The following is a 20,255-nucleotide window of genomic DNA, read 5'->3' on the forward strand; positions in this document are numbered from 1 at the left end:
TCCCTCAGGCACTGATTCTCATTAATGAGGACTTTTTAAAGGGTGTAACGTACTGAGTTTGACATTTTGTATGTAGAACTTTTAATACAATGTGTTTGGTGGTATGTTTTGGGAAGTCACAAATACAGTACAGCACCCTAAGTTACTAAGTGTGTGCATAGCGAAGGGTCCGAGATACTGACCATCTTAGGCATGCTCAACTCACCATTTAAAGAATGATAAGTTCCATCTCTTGGCAACTCTCACCTTAGCTTCTGGAACATGCCTGGCATGAATAGCTTGAAACCTGCCCTTCTGTTGGGCTCCATAGCATCCCATACCTCTGCACTAAGCATGTTTTCATTTGCAGCAGGATCTCTACACAGGTGCATTACTGTGTTGCAAGGACCTGTTTATTAATACCCACTTTTTACGTTTTTATGAGTGCACTGTAGTTACACGTAATACTGAGATTCATTTTGACATAACCATACCTGTATGGAGTACAAAGACAAAACACCCTATACACCTTTCTGTATTTGCATAAACTGAAGTTTTAGTTTGAAAGCTAAGTTTTCTTTTCCTTCTATTTTCTGATTGTTTTTTCTGTGAGCCTTGTGTTTGCTCTTCAGTGGGCGGTTGAATTCCGCTATCTAAATAATCAGGTTACAGAACTAATTTTTATTCAAAAGCTAATTGAAACAACTGAGGAAATATCCCAAACAAATGACAGACTGGCCATTGTGATAATCACGTGGTGACAAGGCTGACACGCCTCCATATCTGACTGTCTGACTATAATGGGATCTTGGAGCCCAGAAGAGAAATGCATGATCACTGAATGTTCTGTGTCTGCTTTTCTTCCAGCCTTTCAGCTGGTCAGATTTCACAAACGAAATCATGTCAACTGTGAATATTAGTATTCCAAATGAGGAAGATGTGGTTGTTTATGCTCCAGAATATTTAACCAAACTTAAGCCTATTCTTACCAAATATTCTGCCAGGTAGGTATGTCAGGGTGCCACACCCTCAAAGTTTGCATTTCATATCACTCTGTAGAAGCTCTGCAGCCTCATCTTTTCTGTTGCTGGGTGGTGGGTTTTTTTATACAGAGATCTTCAAAATTTAATGTCCTGGAGGTTCATAATGGATCTTGTAAGCAGCCTCAACCGAACCTACAAGGAGTCCAGAAATGCTTTCCGCAAGGTGAAGAAAAAATCTCTCTTTTCTTAAGACTTAAAGCATAAAGAGCTCTTGGTTTTGAAGGCTTGGTGTGTCTACTGCTAGGATGTGGTGATCACTGCCAAGTGACAAGCTGCCAGGTCTTGGTGATCGTATTGAGGATGCGATGGCTAGAAAGAGGTTGGTCTTCCTGGACTTTGTCAGTCCTATGACATGGTGGTCACTTGGCCCTGAAAGGCATTAACTGTGATTATGTGAGCAGTTCAGGGAAGACTGTGGCATCGGTGTCAGTTGTGGTTGTGCTAGAAGCTGTTGCAGGGGTGCCTTCTCAAGTCACTTCTTTTCAGGTGCCCCTGGACCATTAGCTCAGATGGACTTCCTTGATGTGGACAGTCCAGTGACACTATACCTAGCCAGAACTAGAACTCAGAAGCTTTCCTGAGGCTGTACGTACATTATGTAAAGGGTCATCATTTCAGTTCTGTTGCCAGGAGAGCGGGCAGTAGGGATTGAGGAAGGCGAAATTCTAGAAGATATATTGGTTGGTGCAAAAAATAAATAAATAAAACTCTGCAAGTTCTAGTTTTTACCCTTAAAAAGATAATATAGTCACACATGTTTAAAATTCAAGAATACAAAATAGTATTGTGCTCAATTTCCCTTACCTAGGTGAATCCCCTTAATGATACTTCAATTTATATACATGCACAGATTTTCTTAAGTACTAGAAGCTCAGATAAACCATTAAAAAGCAGAAATGCGTTTTCTTGGGTATAAGATCTCCCCTGTTACATCCATTGAACATTTCTTCCCGTTTATGTTTATGCAGTGTAGACATGATGTATATTTTTCCCTAAAGCTCTCTAGAAGGATATTAACTTATAATAGCCAAAAGTTCTGCTGGGACGTGCCTCTGGACATATACCTTGTTCTCAGATCACTTTAAGTGAACGTTCCAGTGGGACTGCACTCGATGGTGGGCTAGGGACACCAGCCTAGTGGGCAGTGAGCACTGTGGCCAGAAGTCACCTGGGGCATGGAGGGTAGAGGCATGTGCAGCCTGTGCACTGGCCCTCAGCTCCTGGTTAAGGCGCATTTTCTTTTTCTCTCTTCTAGGCCATTTATGGCACAACAGCTGAAACCGCCACCTGGAGACGCTGCGCAAACTATGTCAACGGGAATATGGAAAACGCAGTGGGAAGGCTGTATGTGGAGGCAGCGTTTGCTGGGGAGAGTAAGCACGTGGTAAGGCTTTTGGGACAGTCACCACCGGCTACAGTGCTCCGTCAGCCTGCCCGCATGGTGGGCAGTCACAAAAGCACAGCTAGAATTTTACCAACCTGTCAGAGAAGCTCTGAATCCCACTAGGCCCCTGTTTCCTAATGAATCTCTTCCTCTGTCCCCCAGGAGTCTGGTTATGTGCCTGGCCCTGTACTGTCCAGTTCAACACAACAGTCTATTTTCCAAATTTGAGTGTTTAGCGTAGCTGTCACGTTCTACCCACAGTCATTTATGAACTCTGCCAAGATCAACGAGGACCAAGATCTAGGGCTCTCTTAAACACATAGGAAGTAAGCCAGAGTGTGTTGGAAGTATAACAACTTCACCCCTTTGTTTCTGGAATGAAGACAGTAGAACTTAATGCTGTGTTGGCAGAATTTGTTGAAATGCTACTTCAAATGCTTAACTAAATCACTGATGGCAGTGACAGCTAACGTTTTGTTAGTTCTTGTAATGATAATGGGAACCATTACATTTGGAAGATTTTTTTTTAATCAATGTTCATGTTAATATCTATGTAATCAGGAATATTAGTAGCAATATTGCTTTGAAATATAATGATCCCATATATACATCTGTCCGCATCATAGTTTGTCTGTAAATGTGTATGTTTTGATGCATCAGGTCATATCAAGACAGTGTGTAGCTCTGTGTTTTTTTTTTTTTTTTTTTTTTTTAATTTGTGTTATGGGAGCAGGGGCTGCAGCTCAGTAGTACAACACTTGCTTAGCATGTGCAAGGCCCTAAGTTTGATCCCCAGCATCACAAAACAACAAATGACAAAAAATACGCATGTTACAAAGGATGAATTAATGGCTTAAATTTGGCTTCTGTTCTTTGGATCTGAGGTTGAGGATTTGATTGCACAGATCCGGGAAGTGTTTATTCAGACTTTAGATGACCTCACTTGGATGGATGCTGAAACGAAAAAGAAAGCTGAAGAAAAGGTAAGATCAAGAAGAACCGGCAGAGAGAAAGTTCTGTGCAGGGAAAGGGGAACCCTAGACGTAGTCAGGAAAAGACATGATCATAGAATGCATGAGGGAACCACAGTCTCCTCTAAGAGTCAGCGTCTCCAGGAACGGTGCTCACGGCAGAAACATTTGTCCTGTGATTTTCACCTTTTGTCTCTGTAGAACAACCAGTTGGGATTGTTCTAGATCAGCATTTTCAACAGCCATGCCTACCTAGTTTAAAACTTTAAACTAAAGCGCTGACATTTCCCTTTCCTGTAAGGGGGATTTGGGAAAATATATAGAGCAAATAAAGAATTAAAGGATAATATTTCAGTGGCTCATATTTTGATCCTCCTATAAAACATGACCTGAAATGTTCCTACCAATGGCTCAATGACATTCTTCAAGATGTCCCATTACAGTATGATGTGTAAATTTCTAGTTAAACATTTTTGCATGAGCTACACAGGAGGAAATACTAAGTTCCTGTTCAAGATAATGAAATGTGGTGCATTATTCACCTGTTTTACCATCTGCAGTTAAAGGCATATCAAAGAAACCTTTTTATAATTATTCTGGTTTACCCTTCAGATGCAGCTTTTCCTGGAAGTTGTAATATCTTGCATAAGAATAAATCACCAGATTCCTAAGGAATTCTAGGCTTGAGTTTACTGTGATCATTTGTCTTTATCACTAAAAAATCCAGGGAGGGGGTGGAACCTGTAAAATCCCAACCTGCCTCCAGAGCAACATCCACTTGCTCGAGTATTCCCCTGCAGTTAGAGTAACAGGAAGAGCAGGCCTTTCTTGGAACTGATATTGGAGTCCATAAAAAACCTACTGCAATCCACCTCTGGTCTAGTTCTCTTTCAAAATTAAGTCACATGGAAGTAGTATTCGTTTTCCGCTCTCTCAGGAGTCCTGGGTCGGGTAAGCCCATGGAGTAAGCTGACAGTGCATCTATCTTCCCATCACCAGTCCCTCTGGCTGTGCTGGTTCTTTGATGACTTAGCTGTCTATGATGTGATTCTTTTTGAGATAACCAGTTGGGATTGTTCTAGATCAGCATTTCCAAAATGGTGTCACTAAACACTGGACCTACCCCTTGTTCCACCAGAGACCAGTAGTCCAAAGAGTTTAGGAAATGCTCCTATGGATGGCTTCCCCTGTTAGGTGTGTGCTTCTAACATGATTCCATGGCACCATACTAACATATGTTTGTATTTCTTTCACTGCCTAGCTATCACTGCTCCTTGTAATAAGCTCTGTGGGGGTAGGAAATGTTATCCAGGATTGTATCCTCAGCCCTGTACAAAGTACCTGGTTCTTGGTGAGGATGTGAACATCTTGATGTGAATGAATAAATCAAAAAATCCTCTTGTTAGATACTTACAGTAACCCAAGATGCTAACCTTAGAATCAAACCTGTTTTCATTCTAAGAAGTCCTGCGACAAGGAAAGCGGCTTGCTGTTCTTCCCTCAGTATTTACCCAAAGTTCTTAATAGCAAGTCTTTTTTTATTTTTTTGTAGTACCTTTTACTGTCTGTAGGATGGGTGCCCTTGAGAACACATGGGAAAATGTCTATGAGGGGTGGATCTGCATAGAGCCAGTACTGGGTTCACTTGCAAGAAAATGGGCTTGGTTTAAGTGACCACAGTGGCACGTTTGCTGCCTGGCACCAGGGGAAATCCTGGGCTTATGCAACAGATTTGTAACAAGACACTCATTGGATGACAAACCAAAATCTCAGAGATATAGGCCTCATTCTCCATGAAAAAACGAAACTCATTAGATTATTTAACGACAAATGTCTGTGACAAAAGAAAGAAATTTAAAAATTAGAAATAGCAAGTAGTTAACAAGCGATAATAATGAAATAATCAGAGTAAGTAAAATATTTTTAAAGTAACAAAAATTTAAATAAATCAAGTTCCCAAGGTACATATGAGCTGGGCTGACAGGAAAACTCTGTTTTCTGCCTGTTTAATTACTGTCACTCATTTACCTTGGGCAGACAGGCACACTGACTTTGGAGAACATAAAAACTCCAGGAACCAATATTCAGGAAGAATATTAACACTAAACCCAAGAAGCCCTTATCTGTTTTCTCAGCCAAATCAATGAAGTGGAAAGATAATTATATCTTGCGAGAATGGAAGCTCTAAATATTACTCCTATAAAATTGAAGAGAAAAGTCTTTCTGAGAAAAAGGTTCATAGAAATACAATACATGCGGAATGATGATTTCTGTCGGTTTCCATTTTGGTTTTCTTGGGAAAGCTGCAGCCTGTAATAAGGTATTAGAAGATAAATTTCAAACCTGATTTTTGTTTATTTTTTAACCCAGGGAAGGAGCCATTGCAAAGAACTGGGGTCCAGTGTTATCAGATACTCTTTTTGCAAACAGTATGGATTGAGCTGTTCAATGGCTGGTCATGGGCATATTGTAACCTGTGTATTTGAAAGTTGCATAATAATCCTGACTTTCGGTGTTATATGTTTCATAGGCCCTGGCAATTAAAGAAAGAATCGGCTACCCTGATGACATTATTTCAAATGATAACAAACTGAATAATGAATACCTCCAGGTAAGTCTCTGCAGTGACTCTGGCTAGTGACATCTGGGGCTGGTGGCAATGTCATTTCTAGCTAGGGGATTCCAGAAATTAGGTGAATAACCTAAAACCGTAGGTCTTACTATATAAAGGCTTTTACACTGTCGCCAGGCTATATTTGTCTCAGCCCTTTGTTTCTTGAGCCTGGACGCTTGGTCTTTGTTACTTTGCTCTGTGCACATTCCATTTTTAGCACAGTGAGGAAACTCTTTGGAGAGCATGGGTGGGGACATCAAGGTGTGAAGGACAGGCCTTAGCTCATCTTATCTAGGTCTCTGCAGTCACAGCCTCAGGATCCTTCTGCTTCCTTGGTTTCCTTGTGGAAACCAAGTCACGCCTCCTCTGCTGAACAAACAAAGTAAACAGTCTCTGAGAACCAGAAGCCATTTCATTGTCCCCTGGTATCATATCAGTTGGAAGAGAAGAGTTGATCAGGGTCACTACAGCTGCTCACCTGAAGCACCACCTGTCACCGCCTGGCATCCAGGTGTCAGCCAAGTGAAGCTTCCAGGATTCAGGATGACAGTGACTCTTGGCCCCTGACTGCTAGTCTAACAGGGAGGTTTGCATGTGCTCCTTTCCTTTTGCAGAAAAGTTTGACTTTCTCTTAAATAAACTATCTGCAGCCTGCACGTCCCAGGTCCCTGTGACGCAAGGGCAGTGGCAAATGTGGTGGATGAGCAGGGACCCTACACCAAGCTCCCTGGGCTCCACCCGGTTCCACCACATTTTTAAAATTTATTTATTTTTTTTTTAAGTATTATTCATTACAAATATACACAAAGGTGAAGTTCACCGTGGTATATTCATACATGTATTTAGCATAATTGGGTCAATTTCATTATGCAGTTCCCCCCTTTTCCCAAACCTCCTCCCTCCCGCTATACCTCCTTCCTCCACTTCACTGATCTCCCTTCTATTTTCATGGGATTCCCCAACCCTGCCTTTTCTTTAAACTCCTTATTTCTCTCTAGTTTCTCCATAGGAGAGAAAACATTCAACCTTTGACTTTCCTAGTCTGGCTTATTTCACTAGCTTAATGTTCTCCAGTTCCATCCATTTACCAGCAAATGCCATGGTTTCATTCTTCTTTATAGCTGAGTAGTACTCTATTGTGTGTTTGTGTGTGTGTGTGTGTGTGTGTGTGTGTGTGTGTGTATATATATATATAAAATATTTATCATTCCATTGACGGACCCATGGTCTTGTTCCAAAACTTGGATATAGCAAGTTGTCCTGCTATAAACATTGATGTGCCTGTAGTATACTGATTTTAATTGTTTTGGATAAATACTAAGGAATGGGATATCTAGGTCATATGGTGGTTCCATTTCTAGTCTTTTGAGGAACCTCCATACTGCTCCGCTGAATGGTTGTACTAATTTGCAGTCCCACCCACAATCCTCTACTGCTTTAGATCTGGGTGAGTGACTAAACTGTCTGGTGATGACATCCTTTAGTTCTGGGGATTACCATGAGGATTAATGAGTATAATATGTGTTTAAAGTACTGGACTCTTTGCTAGGCACACAGTAGGTGCTAAATAAGGATGTGCTCTTATCCTCATCTGTGATGTGAGGATTCATATCGCATCACAAGGCTTGTCTGACCCTGTTTCACTTGATTAATTACAAAAGAATAAGATGTAGCCATGATCCATCTAGAATAGTGCTGACTTCTACTCTAGCACCAAGCTAATTGGAAATAAACCCTCCTTTGATAAGTTTTCAATGCTGTTTCTTAATTTTATTAACGGATTTAATAAAATGTGTTTTCTAGTGAAACTTTTGCAGATACTGGCTTTAATAATTCTCCCCCAAATCTTTTATTTGTTATAGTTGAACTACAAAGAAGATGAATACTTTGAGAACATAATTCAAAATTTGAAATTCATCCAAAGTAAACAGCTGAAGAAGCTCCGGGAAAAGGTGGACAAGGACGAGTACGTAGATTCTATTTCCAACGTATTCATCAGAGGAGGTCCTTTTCCTCCTCTTCCTACCCCAGGTGCTTAGAACGTGAGAGTACAGTGTCCTCTAGGAGCAGCTTAGAGGACTTTAACATGGGTCAGGAATTTAGCCAAGTGTGAGCTTTTTCCTGAGGGTTACCTTTAACTTCCCCGTCCCTTCAACACCTTTGCCTGCCCCCCACAGCTAGTCATGGGCAAGGTGTTATCAAGAACACCTTAGCTAGGTTAACCCAAAGCTCCTTCAAGCCTCCTCCTGGAATTTTCTTCTGCTGACAGCCCACCTTTTTCAACCCATCAGACCTTCAACAACTCCATCCCCTTCCGGGATTGGCTCACGAAGCACTTTTTTTAACCCTGCTGTAGTCAAGCAGGAAATACCAGAAGGAGTCTTTAGGGAGCTTTGATTGCTCCTTAGTGACATCAGTACTTCATATGAGCAGTGTTTATTTTTCCATTTAAGGGACGCATCTAACCTCTTTATCAGTGTGCCTGTTGTGCACCCGAGTCCCCAGAGCTGTTCTGGTGGCTCTTTTCTCCCCAGGCTCCCCACCTCTGGAGAGCAGGGGCTGTTCCTTTCTGGCACTTAGAACTGAATGTTATTATTTCTTTTAAAATACATATACTTAGATTTAATACTTATTAGCACCGTAAAGTGTCTACCAACAGATATTGTTAAAGTCTTTCCGACTGAAATAACCCACACCCCTAAGATTGAGATTTTTTTTAATGATTTTAAAAATAGTTGAATTACTGCTTGATATTTTCTTTTGAAGTCAATAAGGTTGTCTTCATTCTGTAGTCATTTTTAATATAGTTTACACTGTGTCTTCCCTTTCAACATATGTATTCATTTTCTCTGAGTCTTTCTCTCCTTAAGATGGATAATCAAAAGCCAGAATTGAACACAGTGTTTTAATGAATACTGATCAACGGCATGTGTGCGTCTGTAGACTTTGGGGTCCTTTCCATGAGGTTCTGTTAATCACGGTACAATGTCACTTCTCCGGTCTTCTCTACCATACCTTGCCAGCTTCTTTTTTTAAAAATCTTTGCCTGTATACTGAGTATAGAAATGCAAAACTCTGGCTGCACATTGGAATCATCTGGGGAAACATTACCAAAAAAAAAAAAAAAAACTCTGCCTTCTCCAACTTGGTCTCCTTAGATTGTTCTGTAATGCATTTGCTCTGTGACTGGGACCCAGGTACTGGACTTCGTAAGTACCACCCCACCCCAGAGCAGGAGGCCCTGGCTTAGTGTTGGTTTCTTTTTGTATCATTCTTGTTGGTATTTAGTTTTATGGGATTTTTTCACGAGATGATGCATTATAATTTGACAAGCTAGATTTGAGATTTAATTTCTGTTCCCAAATCTTCAGAAACCCTCTAACAGCAAGGGCAGTGTGGTCTGGACCAGGCCTGTGGGATGGGGCATGGTGAAGGTGCTTCTTATTTTACTGTGGCTTTTTACAGGAAGGTTTGTGGCTCACTTTGCTTCACAGTCCTGTTTTCTTCCCTCATGTAGCATCAAGGTCAGGTCCCCATGGTGCACATTCAGAGACAAGTGCGTGGCCTCGGCTTGGCCCACCTAGCCCTTGGTACCTGGGTTGCTCAAGATCCTCATTCCCAGCTTCCTGCAGGAGAGACACCTGTCTATGCCCAAAGTTGTGGGGACAGAGATGAGGCTATTGGCTGCCGCAGGCCGCTTTATAGGGTGCTCAGGCAAACAAGGATATGCAACAGCTTCAGGGCATTGATTAAAGGAATTTGGTTCATCAAATAGGAGAGTTCTGGGTGTTTTCTTCTCCCTGCACTCGTGGGGCAAACTCCTATGCTTCTTGACCCCCTCTGCATCATCATCACAGGCAAGGATTTGCAAGGATTTGCCCAGGTCCATGTGCTGAGCTCTGGGCACAGAGGTCTGGCTGATATGTGGATCCTCATGATCCCACCAACCCAGATTTGCCATCTAGGCAAATTTAATCATCTTTTTTCCCTATATCTATCTGTCTCCCCCAAACCTCCATACCGTAGGTACCAAGACCCAAACTATAGACTCATTTTTTTAGTTACAGTTTATTTATTTATCTATTTATTTATTTGTTTGTTTGTTTTATTAGTACCTTATAGTTACACATAATATTGGGGTCCATTTTGACATAATCATACAAGCCTGGAATATAATTTACTCCAGTTCAGTCCCAGTACTTGCCCTTTCCTTTCCCTCCTGCCTCCTCCTGCGTCTTTCCCTCTACCCTACTGGTCTTCCTTCTATTTATTTACAGTTTTCTTTTAATTAGTGCTTCATAGATATGCATTGTGGTATATTCATATATGTGCATGGGATAGTTTGCTCAATTCACTCCACTGTTCCTCCCATTTTCCATCCCTCTTCCCTCCCCCTCAGTCCCTTCCTCTATTCCACTGATCCATCTTCTGTTTTCATGACATTCCTCCCCTACCCCCGTGCAAGCACACACACACTCCCTACCCTGCTCCGTTTTGCTCCAGCTTCCACATGTAAGAGAGAACGTTTGACCCTTGAAATTCTGGATGGATTATTTCACTTAGCCTGCTCTCTCCTTTCAGTTTCATGGTTCTTCATGACTACATAGCATGTGTGTGTGTGTGTATATGTATGTATGTATATGTATATGTGTGTGTGTATATATATATATATATATATATATATATATATATATACACATTTTCTTTATGCATTTGTCTCTGGACAGGCACCTGAGCTGGTTCCTTGGCTTGGCTATTGTGATTGTGCTGCTATAAACATTGATGAGGCTGTGTCACTATTGTATGCTTATTTTAGATTTTTCTGGTAACTATGGGGGGATGGGATAGTTGAGTCATATTGAGGTTCAGGGACTCAGCCTAATCTTTTTAGGCTGACCCGTTTGATTCAATTTAAATCTCCATCCCAAGAACAGGTGTGCATCCACCAGCTACTAGCCAGGTATCAGAGGGGGCAGGAGGAAACATTTCATCTCACATCACCTTTGTCACCTCCTGAATTAAGACATTTCTCATCCTTTCCCAGAGTTATTTCAGTTTTTCCTCTTTGTTTATCCCTCATCACCACGTCTTTGGTTTCTTCTCACACTGCTGTCCCTGAGAAGTTTTGAAGACACACATCAAGGTGTGCTCTTTTCTCATGACCTTCACTGAATTCCTGTGGCTGGCTCATGCCCAGGGAACTTTTGGACAAGAGGCCCAAGGCCCCTGTGCCACCCACCCCCTCTCTAGAACCCTCTAGAGGCACCCTTCCTGCAGCTGCCCCAGGCTCCAGCCATGTGTTACTTCCAAGCCACTGCCTGCCTTCCCCCACGGTCCCTCACCTGGGACCTCTCCCCCTGCCTTCCCCCTGGGTCTCTCATCTGGGACCTCTCCCTCTGTCCTCATTACCCAGCAAAGGACTCCACCAGGCCCTACTCACTGGCCAGCTGAGCTGACCTCTTGCAGGTTTTGCTTCACCTGAACAGTTTAGTCCAGGCCCAGCAGCTTCCATTACCTCAGTGAGAAGCAGCAGCCAGATAGCCGTGTCACCAGAGATGCCAAAGAGCCCGTGGGGAGGGGGGTAACACTGGTCAACTGAGCTGCCCCTCTGGTTCCGCCTGAGCATCTCACCACCATGCTTGGTAAAGACAGCACCATCTTTGCTGCTCTCTGTTCAATAAATTCAAGAAGTTGAGGACATCAGGAAACCTACATGTGATTCACCCAAGTGAACCCTTTGACTGGAAGGGCCTCCCTTTGCCTGTAGAAGTAGCTGGCACCATGGCAGGACAGGGACTTTACAAGTGCGCGGTCTGTATTCCTGAAGTCATGTCAAGCGTGTCTTCTGGGGATCTGGTGCCAGGTGGTAAAGAATTTCAAGCACGTCAGGTTGTCAGGGACAAATAGTGCTGAGCTGGGAATATAATATCCACTGGCAGAATTACTTGGTAATAGAGCTAAAATCATTTACTTCTAGTAGCATGATTATGCACATAGAACAAAAATAAGCCTCTATGAAGCATGCTCAAGAACAAAATGGAAGAGCCCCTTAGACTTGACGCTGCATTGTCAAGTTTCTCAGGACAGAACTTTCCTGATACGCTTGTGACACGTGGCCCCAGGATTTATGAATCCTGACTGTTGAGCCCAGGACTCACTTTCCCTGAACTACAAAGGCTTATGTCATGGCTGCGTCTCTCCTGCTGTTACTCATCAAAATAAAGCCCAGGAAGCTTGACAGCAGCTATTTCAACAAAGCCCTGTGCTGACCAGAGCAGAGGACGGAGGGTTGGATAGGAGCTGTCCTCACCTGGGAGTCCGCAGCCCCTGGGGGAGGCAGGCGACAGAGGCCAGCCCCTGCGGGGGCGCACTTGGTGGGTGCAGCACAGGGAAGCCAAGTGCTGGCCCAGCGTGTTTTTTAAGACCACTGTTAGACCTTTACACACCAGTAAAGCTTTCCCTGGCAGCAGCATGTCAGCGCTGAGATCAATGTCAAGGTGAACAAAGGAGTCACTCAAAGCAGAACAGAAATGGTGGATGCTGCTGTCCTGTGTGTTCGGAGCCAGCTGTTTTTCCGACTCTGAGAGCTGGCAGCCAAGGTCTGTGACTCTCTGGCCCTTCCTGAAAGGCCCCCTCACCAAGAGTGCCAGCAGAGTGACAGCACCGCTCACCCGCTGCGCTGAGTCACAGTCCTCTTTCAGTGCCCCTGTTCTGCCAGTTACTACTTGTGGCCTTTAAAGCCCCGTGGTTTCCTTATTTCCAAAATGAGCAGCCTGCCCTGGGCTGTGTGGAAGCTTCTCTCCAGCAGTCCATCTGTGACCTGGCGGGGAAGGTTTGATCAGAGCCAGGGCAGCGTTTACCTGCTTCCCTTCTCCAGTTGAGTGACCCCAGGAGCTCAGACCGACTCTGGAGAGGCGGGAAGGGCCTCACCCCTCACTGGCGTTTCTAGAACCAGTCTTCTTTGTAATGAGGTCCTTCAACTTGGATAAAAGGAAACCAGTTATGCAGAACTTGGGCCACCGTGGTGGCTGAGGGGAGGAGAGGCTATGGAGTGGGTCCAGTGGAAGTGCGTAGACTCACGTTCATGGGAAGATGAGCAGAGAAGATTCCTGACTCAGTGAGTGAGCGCTCCCCAGACAGGAGGCCTGAGCCTTAGACTGAACTTGAACCACCATGGCAGCTCCCTGTGGCTGTGTTCCCATGGCCCGCTCATGCTCTAAGCATGCAGATTTCCATCTTTGATATTCCCCGAAAGCCGGCTGTCTTCGCAACATGTTTTGGGGCTGTAAGCAAAACATATTTTATCTGCAAAAACATTTTTTAATTAGCATCCGAGAAAGGCTGTTTTGTTTTCGGAAAGGGGAGAGGATGTTGGGAGGGAAGCCGAATGATTTAAAGCTTGAAGTTTTAAAAACAGGGTTTATTCTGTAAATACATATTTCATCTTCGAACAACTCAATTAGGTCTTCCAGTCCCATTTAAAGTGGAAAGACTTTTCAGAGGGATTCTGGTGTTTTACTCCAGGTGGTCCCTCAGGAGGATCATGTTCAGAGGCTGCGGCTTCCTGCTCCCACTGCTCTCTGCAGTCTGTGGAGCAGCGGTGCCTCTGCCCTCCCAGGGTCACATGTCACTGGTCCGCCCTTGGGCCCATGGAGGACCCACTGATATGCCAAGGCCCAAGTATGTGTTAGTGCCTGCCAAGTTCCCAGTACTGCTCCAGCCCTAGGGATTCAGTGACCCAAACCTAGAAGGTCCCCTCCAGTTGCCGTCCAGTGAGCTAGACAGACAACAGCTTTATGTCGTGTTAGGTAAGTGCTAAGGGTCGTGTGGGATGGAAGAGGTTTTAAGTCTTTCCTAGAAGTCCCCAGGATTACTTTAAATCAGGAGGAAAAAGTAGGGACAGAAATGACCCACCCACCCTCATGTCTCCATAATTGGGAGTTTCTCTGAATTTGGCACCACCTACTGTGTGCCCAGAGGTGCACGGACAGGCAGAGGGAGTCATCAAAGCTGAAACCATCATGCCTTGTCACCAAGCTTAGAGCCACACACAAACAGCTGATGATAGGGAAAAAAGCAACCTTTTCTCAAAAGAGAGTGGACTCTCCAGTGTCGCCACCAGAATGAGAGTTCACTCGGGTGAGGCCCTGGGAGGGGCAGAGTGCTGAAGCTGTGCTCACCATGCTTGGACTGCAGTGCGGATCAGCTCAGTGACATTCTTTGGTTCTACTGTGCTTTAGCTTTTGAATTGAAAGTTGCATCCGGGACTGGGGTAGCTCAGTGGTTAGAACGTTTGCCTAGCTTGCCCAAGGGCCTGGGTTCAGTCCCCAGCGCGTGTAACACACACACAAGAAGTTGCATCTAAGGGAACACTGGAAAGAGCACATGCTGGGGAGTCAGGGTGGGATGTGGACTGTGTCGTTGGGCTAGTGGGCCTGAGTTCAGGCTCCTGCTTTGCCACTTTGCTGAATGAACATAGATGAGCTCTGGTTTGGGTCTTTGTCTCTGCAAACAGGGGTTAGTGGCATTGATTTTTCCTCTCCTGATGCCCATGTTATGTCAGACAGTGTGCCTGGTGCATAGCTTGGGTGTCCACCAAACAGTAGCTCCTGTTGCCATGATTGATCTGTCATGGTGGGTCTTCTAGAATGCCTTCAGGGTGGGGCGGAGGTCAGCATTCTTCACTGGCCTGGTGTGGAGGATCGGAGACGTGGAACAGTGGTAAGAAATGATCCTCTTCATATTTAAAGAGGTCAACAAGAAAAATGGCATTGATGGTCCTGATAAAATTTTGTGTGTGATGCAGATCAGCAGACTCACAGTGGGGAATTTGAGAGGAGGATGAGCAGGTTTAAATATTCTTTTCCCAGCTCGATCACTTAGTTTTTGTGCATATTTGCAGAGTTTAGTAACTGTGCTGTGCCTGTTTCTACACCTGCAAATGAGAGGTGACATCTGTGTAAGGCATGATTTGCAAGATGAATAAAAGTATGTAGAAAACATTACCATCTGGATGAGAGGATATTGGTAAACGTAAAGGAACACAATGATGTCTGCGACTGCAAGATGGGACTTCTCCTTCCACCCAGGGCACTGGAGCAAGTCATAGGAAATCTATTGAACGGCTGCCTTCCAAGGAGGTGCCTTGGGACTACTAGATGCTGAGAAGCTGAACATTTGCAAGGAGGGGTATTAACAGTTCTGTGTTCTTTCTGAGTCTTGAAGTTCCACAAGAGTGGAGGAAAGAAAACATTTTGTTCAAGTGCTTTGTAATCCAGTGGGCTTATCGTCTCCAGAAGCCTCTGGGATCTGGCTATTTCTGCTTTTCTTCCCTGCTATAAAAGTGATGTCCGTGCGTTCATGTCATCACTGCTTAGCTTCTTCAGGGTAATGAGAGGTAGCGAGAAACACCTGGTCCCTCTCCCAAGTGGTCTTCTGTCGTTTTTTGCCCACCCACATTGGCTGCGAGGGCCACGTGGCTTGTGGCAGCCCTTCTATGTTCTATTGTTGAATGCCCCAAATAAGGTTCCCTGACAAAATTCTCATCTCAGAAAGGAAAACTCAAGTTTCTTCCTGAGTTTCCGCTCTTCAGTCCCCCACACCACCAAGCTCGTACACACAGGAGATAGGAGGAGAAACGCACAGACAGGGCACTTTGGCCAGGCCTGGTCCTGCACAGTGGAGGTCTAGAGGCACCTTCTGGAGAGTTACATGCCCACTATTGTAGGGCATTGTCACCGCCGACTGCCTGCATTTCCTGAGTGAAAGCTTCTCCACTAATGGAGATGAATCCAAGTCATAGGAATTTAGTTGCCATATCACCACTTAATCTGGAAAGTACTTTCTTTGCCCCGTTAATTTAGCTTTTGTGTTGACATAGCCGGGTAGTTCATGGTGGACTGGACGTCAGCCATAGGGTGTGTCGATCTTATCATCCCGTTTAAGACGCAGTGATCTGATCACAGGACTTCATGTTCTGAACATTGCCAGCGACAAAATGCCTGTGCTCTGGGCTCTGGGTAACTCCCCAGAGTCTCCTGAGGGTGCATCACAGAAGAACTCAAAGAAGGTGAGGCAGGTGCTCACATGAGCGCTCCACAAACTCCGCCGGTATATTCAAGTTTTATTTGAGTGTTGCACAGCCATAAATAGCCACCTGTTTTCTCGAAGGAATAATTCACAGTGGACATTTTAATATGTAAAACTCTCCCTGCTGGAAAGTCACAGGCATTAATCAAAATGCAATCTCCAGCTCTAAATGTATCAGAAGAACACAATCCCCTAGAACAAAAGGCTCGATGCTTATTTTTACCAAAGCAGTAAACACGGGCTGAGTCATGTCTTAGGCACCCCATTCGTCTCTGTCTGCTCTTGTGGTCTGTCGTCTGTAGCGCTGGTTTCGTGTGTCTGATTCTTCTCCTGTAAGAACACTAAATTTTAAAACCATTGGAATTGATACTTTTTCCTGTTTCATTATAAGAATTTTTCACTGTTCAGAGCCAAACAATATGCACATTTTATTTGTAATTACCCACAAAAGTCCATGCAGAGTTTGCTGTCCCTGAATCAGAGGTTTAACACTGAGAAACAACCCTGAAATCTGCCAAGACCAGGAAACATGTGATATTAACTTATTAGCAATTAAAATTTTAATAATTATAAATGGTTGATACATCAATTTTGCTGCCATGTTTGCTGTCCAAGGGTGAGGAACACATCAGGAAGACCTTTGTTTTCTCAGGAGCAGTATGAACACATTTTCCATTTTGACCTTCTTGCCAGCTGCTTGGAGCCACTTTTGAACCCCCACCATAGCACCCATGTAATATATGTGAACATAGTCTTAATATATTATTTTTCCTGATCATGATTTTTGTTTACATACATATTCTATTTTATAATATTTGTAAGTCACAAAAATGAAATACTTCTGGTTTTTGCTTTCTCGGTTTTAGTTCAGCATGCAAATACAGTACACATTTCTGTAGTGAGTCGCCACGAATTGTGTGGGAAGCAAGTAGAAGTGTAATTAAAATAAATACAGTTATATTCTTGTAATTATCAGCCTGCAAGAAATATTAAAATATTGATGTCACAGCTGTGAGAACCTTAGGGAGGACTGATGAATCTGGTGTCCCGTCTGTTTAAGAATGCTTTTCTCTAATTAAAACAACTAAGTAACTAAGGGAGAAACACACAGACCAGCCCTTCACCCCACCTCCAACCTGATTATCTTCCTAAGGACGAGTTCACAAAAGGTGAACTGGACAGAATAAATAAGAAGTTTGTATCCTTCATCCTGTGATTACAAATACCACATTTGGGATGCACCAGATAGTTGTTCTGTATGTGGCCCTGCCATTGCGGAGATCAGCATAGTACTCAGTCTGACCTCTACAGTACCTCCCTCACATTGTGACTCAGGTGCTGATTTGGGTGCTACTGATCTGGGAAGTTGACTCTGGGAACAGTTGATTTATCTTCATTGTGCAGATTACTGTAATCTTGTGTGTAAAGGGTAATAATTGTCTTACTAAGTATTGCCCTGAACATGGAATAACCACAGCGAGTCATTAGATAAAATGGTATGTGTTTGCCCGAGTGTGTGCTGGGTGCTGATGCTTAAGAGGTTATCTGAAGTCCAGCAGGGTGCATTCCAGTGAATATATATGGAATAGTCTATTAAAATGGAATATTTTTCTTGTTGCACACAAGTGCTTAGCACAATTGTTGATGTACATCTTTCATAACATCTGAGCAGAAAGACGTGAGAGACATTAGCTCTTATCCTTCAGTCCTCAAATTATTGTTTGAAAGCTATTTTTTGCATTTTTCAAATTCAATCTTTTATTGCATCTTTTATTATAGTTATTTGTGCATTATTCTCATCTCAGCTAAACCAGTCTCCTGCAGTCAGGGAGTGTATTTTTTATAAAATCTCTTGATTCTCTGCAGAGCATAAATCAGGTATAGACAACTGGTGACACTTTAGTGTCATTCAGAGATATACATTTGCTCAATTAGTTGGAATATTGCATTAAAAAAAAAAACAGCTTTACGAGCCCATAATAAGAGATGCATTGTTCCAAGCTAACTACCTGAGATATCATAGCTCCCAAAAAGACTCTTTGTAAATTAGAATTTGAAAAGGTTTTAAAGATTACTTGAATCTGAAGTGTTTTGTCAAATGCTCCTGAATTTTTGACATAGTTATTTAGTATTAGGAAAATAAAGCCAACACATCCTGATATACCCTTAACCCACTGTAGTTTCTGAACAGACACATGCCATGGGTTTTGTACTGATACCTCTGTAAAAAACGACATCGTCACGGACCTGGATATATGCCAGAATTCTTTTAAAATATGTTTTTAAATTGTAGATGGACATAATACCTTTATTTTATCTATTTATTTTCATGTGGTACTGAGGCTCAAACCCAGTGCCTGGGTAGGCATGGTAGGCAAGTACTCCACCACTGAGCTACGGTCCCAGCCCTGTGCTGAATTTTTAAGAAATAGAAATCCTTTCCAATGAGCTCTCACCTCATGAGCTCATTTTAGTTTGCTTATCGTATTTCAAACAGAAAGTTCACATTCCTCTAGGAATGGTAATGTTTTATCATAGTGAGCAGATGGAGTTGGATGATGTATTGTCTTTTGTTAACCAGTTCTTGTGTCTTCCGTAGGTGGATAAGCGGAGCAGCCGTGGTCAATGCCTTTTATTCTTCAGGCAGAAACCAGATAGGTAAGATGTGTTCCCCACTGTGCCAGCCCACCGTGCTCCTGTGGATGATTTGTAATACCCAAAACCCCAGAGCTGAGGCTGACTTTTTGGTTTATTGAATGTACTTCTTGAAAGTAGATGTATCTATGTGCCTTTCTTTTACTAGAATGGCAAAATTTAAATTAGTACAAATCACATTAAGGAGTTTTGGTTTTGTTACAGTGTTCCCATTTATAGCTAAACAGTTTATCTTATTTCCAAGTGGTTTTTATTTAATTTCTAAATACTTTCTAAAAGTCCATTAAATATATGTCTCTCTAAAGTTATATTGACTTTCAGACTTCCTAAGCATCAACATGTTGAAATGGTTCAAGTTCAAGGAACCAACTTTTTATAGATCAAGGTCTCCTGGTGATTATGCTAGCTCAAGTGGAAATGGTTCCAGTCTATGTCATCTTCCTTCCGAAAGCCTTGGAGAGTTCAGACAGTTAAAAGCTAAAGTGTATTAGGCTGAACCATTTGGAATTGTATTTACCTAACCACTTTTGACCAGAAAAGAAAAAATTACATTGATTATGCCTTTTCCATTTGCCTTTAAGCTTAGGAAGAGATACATTAGGAAGTTATCAAACATTTTTTTTCTAGTATTTTTATGGTTTCTATTTTTGGAAAAAAACTTGAATACATCTGGAATTTTCTTTGGCGGATGACATGAAAATGAATTATATAAAGTAATGAGAAAAGATTGTCTTTACATAACATAAAGATAATAAGTAAGACATGTATACTGAAGTTAAAATCAGTTGGCTCCAAGTCTGGGCTAATCTGTTTTCCAGATAGAGAAATGATTGGCAGACCTAGACCAAACCTGCTCAACAATCAACTACTTAGAATCCTGGCAGTCAGTCCTGTGGAATGTATTTCTAGAGAGACCTGTCAGGACTTTTCTTACAAATGCCTTTATCTCTGGAGGATCTTCTCTTTGAAGATCTTTCTTATAAGTGCCTTTGGGGATTGAACCCCTGGTGCATGCTAAGCACATGCTGTACCACTGAGCTGCATCCCTGGCCCCTGAAGACCTCCTTTCAATTATGTTCAGTCCTCCTGTCAGTGCAAGATCTAGTTCATACTACACTGCAACTCAGAGAGCAGAGATAACTTGCAATGTAATCGCAAAGCAGGGTGAAGCAGCCATACCCTTATTTCTGCACTGGGGCAGAGCAATGAGCATAACCTCACTGCATTCCCACTCTGGGAGGACTCCAGAGCCTATCAGTCCCAGGGGTGATTCATTCTCAAGGACAGGAGCCAGACAGACCCTGTAGGACCACTGTGGCTCGGCCAGGCCTTGGCCTTTCTCCAGAACCTGTTAGGACAGGAACCGGCATGATTGAATTACCCCAAGTCCCAGAGGCTCAAAATGGGTTCACTTCTGAGACTGCCTGTTCAGAGAGGAGCTGGGAATGTTCTCATTTTGAGTTTAGTATCTTCAGACCAAATAAGCACACAAAGGAAAGAGAAGGCAAAGGTTGGGGGGG

General features: G+C 43.0%; 1 protein-coding gene across 3 annotated transcripts in view; it reads left to right on the plus strand.

Moving 5' to 3' along the window:
* Nucleotides 1-20,255, plus strand: part of Mme (membrane metalloendopeptidase) — a 123,891-nt gene that overhangs the window by 87,710 nt on the left and 15,926 nt on the right. For all 3 annotated transcript variants that reach the window (XM_048794224.1, XM_048794225.1, XM_015486928.2), the window contains exons 11-17: nt 847-983; nt 1,092-1,185; nt 2,278-2,406; nt 3,291-3,389; nt 5,908-5,988; nt 7,854-7,957; nt 18,680-18,738. In XM_048794224.1, the coding sequence (XP_048650181.1) occupies nt 847-983; nt 1,092-1,185; nt 2,278-2,406; nt 3,291-3,389; nt 5,908-5,988; nt 7,854-7,957; nt 18,680-18,738 (703 nt within the window). The remainder of the gene's footprint in view (nt 1-846; nt 984-1,091; nt 1,186-2,277; nt 2,407-3,290; nt 3,390-5,907; nt 5,989-7,853; nt 7,958-18,679; nt 18,739-20,255) is intronic.

The sequence above is a fragment of the Marmota marmota genome, unplaced genomic scaffold (genome assembly GCF_001458135.2).
Source record: "Marmota marmota marmota unplaced genomic scaffold, marMar, whole genome shotgun sequence".
In the NCBI taxonomy this organism is placed as follows: Eukaryota; Metazoa; Chordata; class Mammalia; order Rodentia; family Sciuridae; genus Marmota; species Marmota marmota.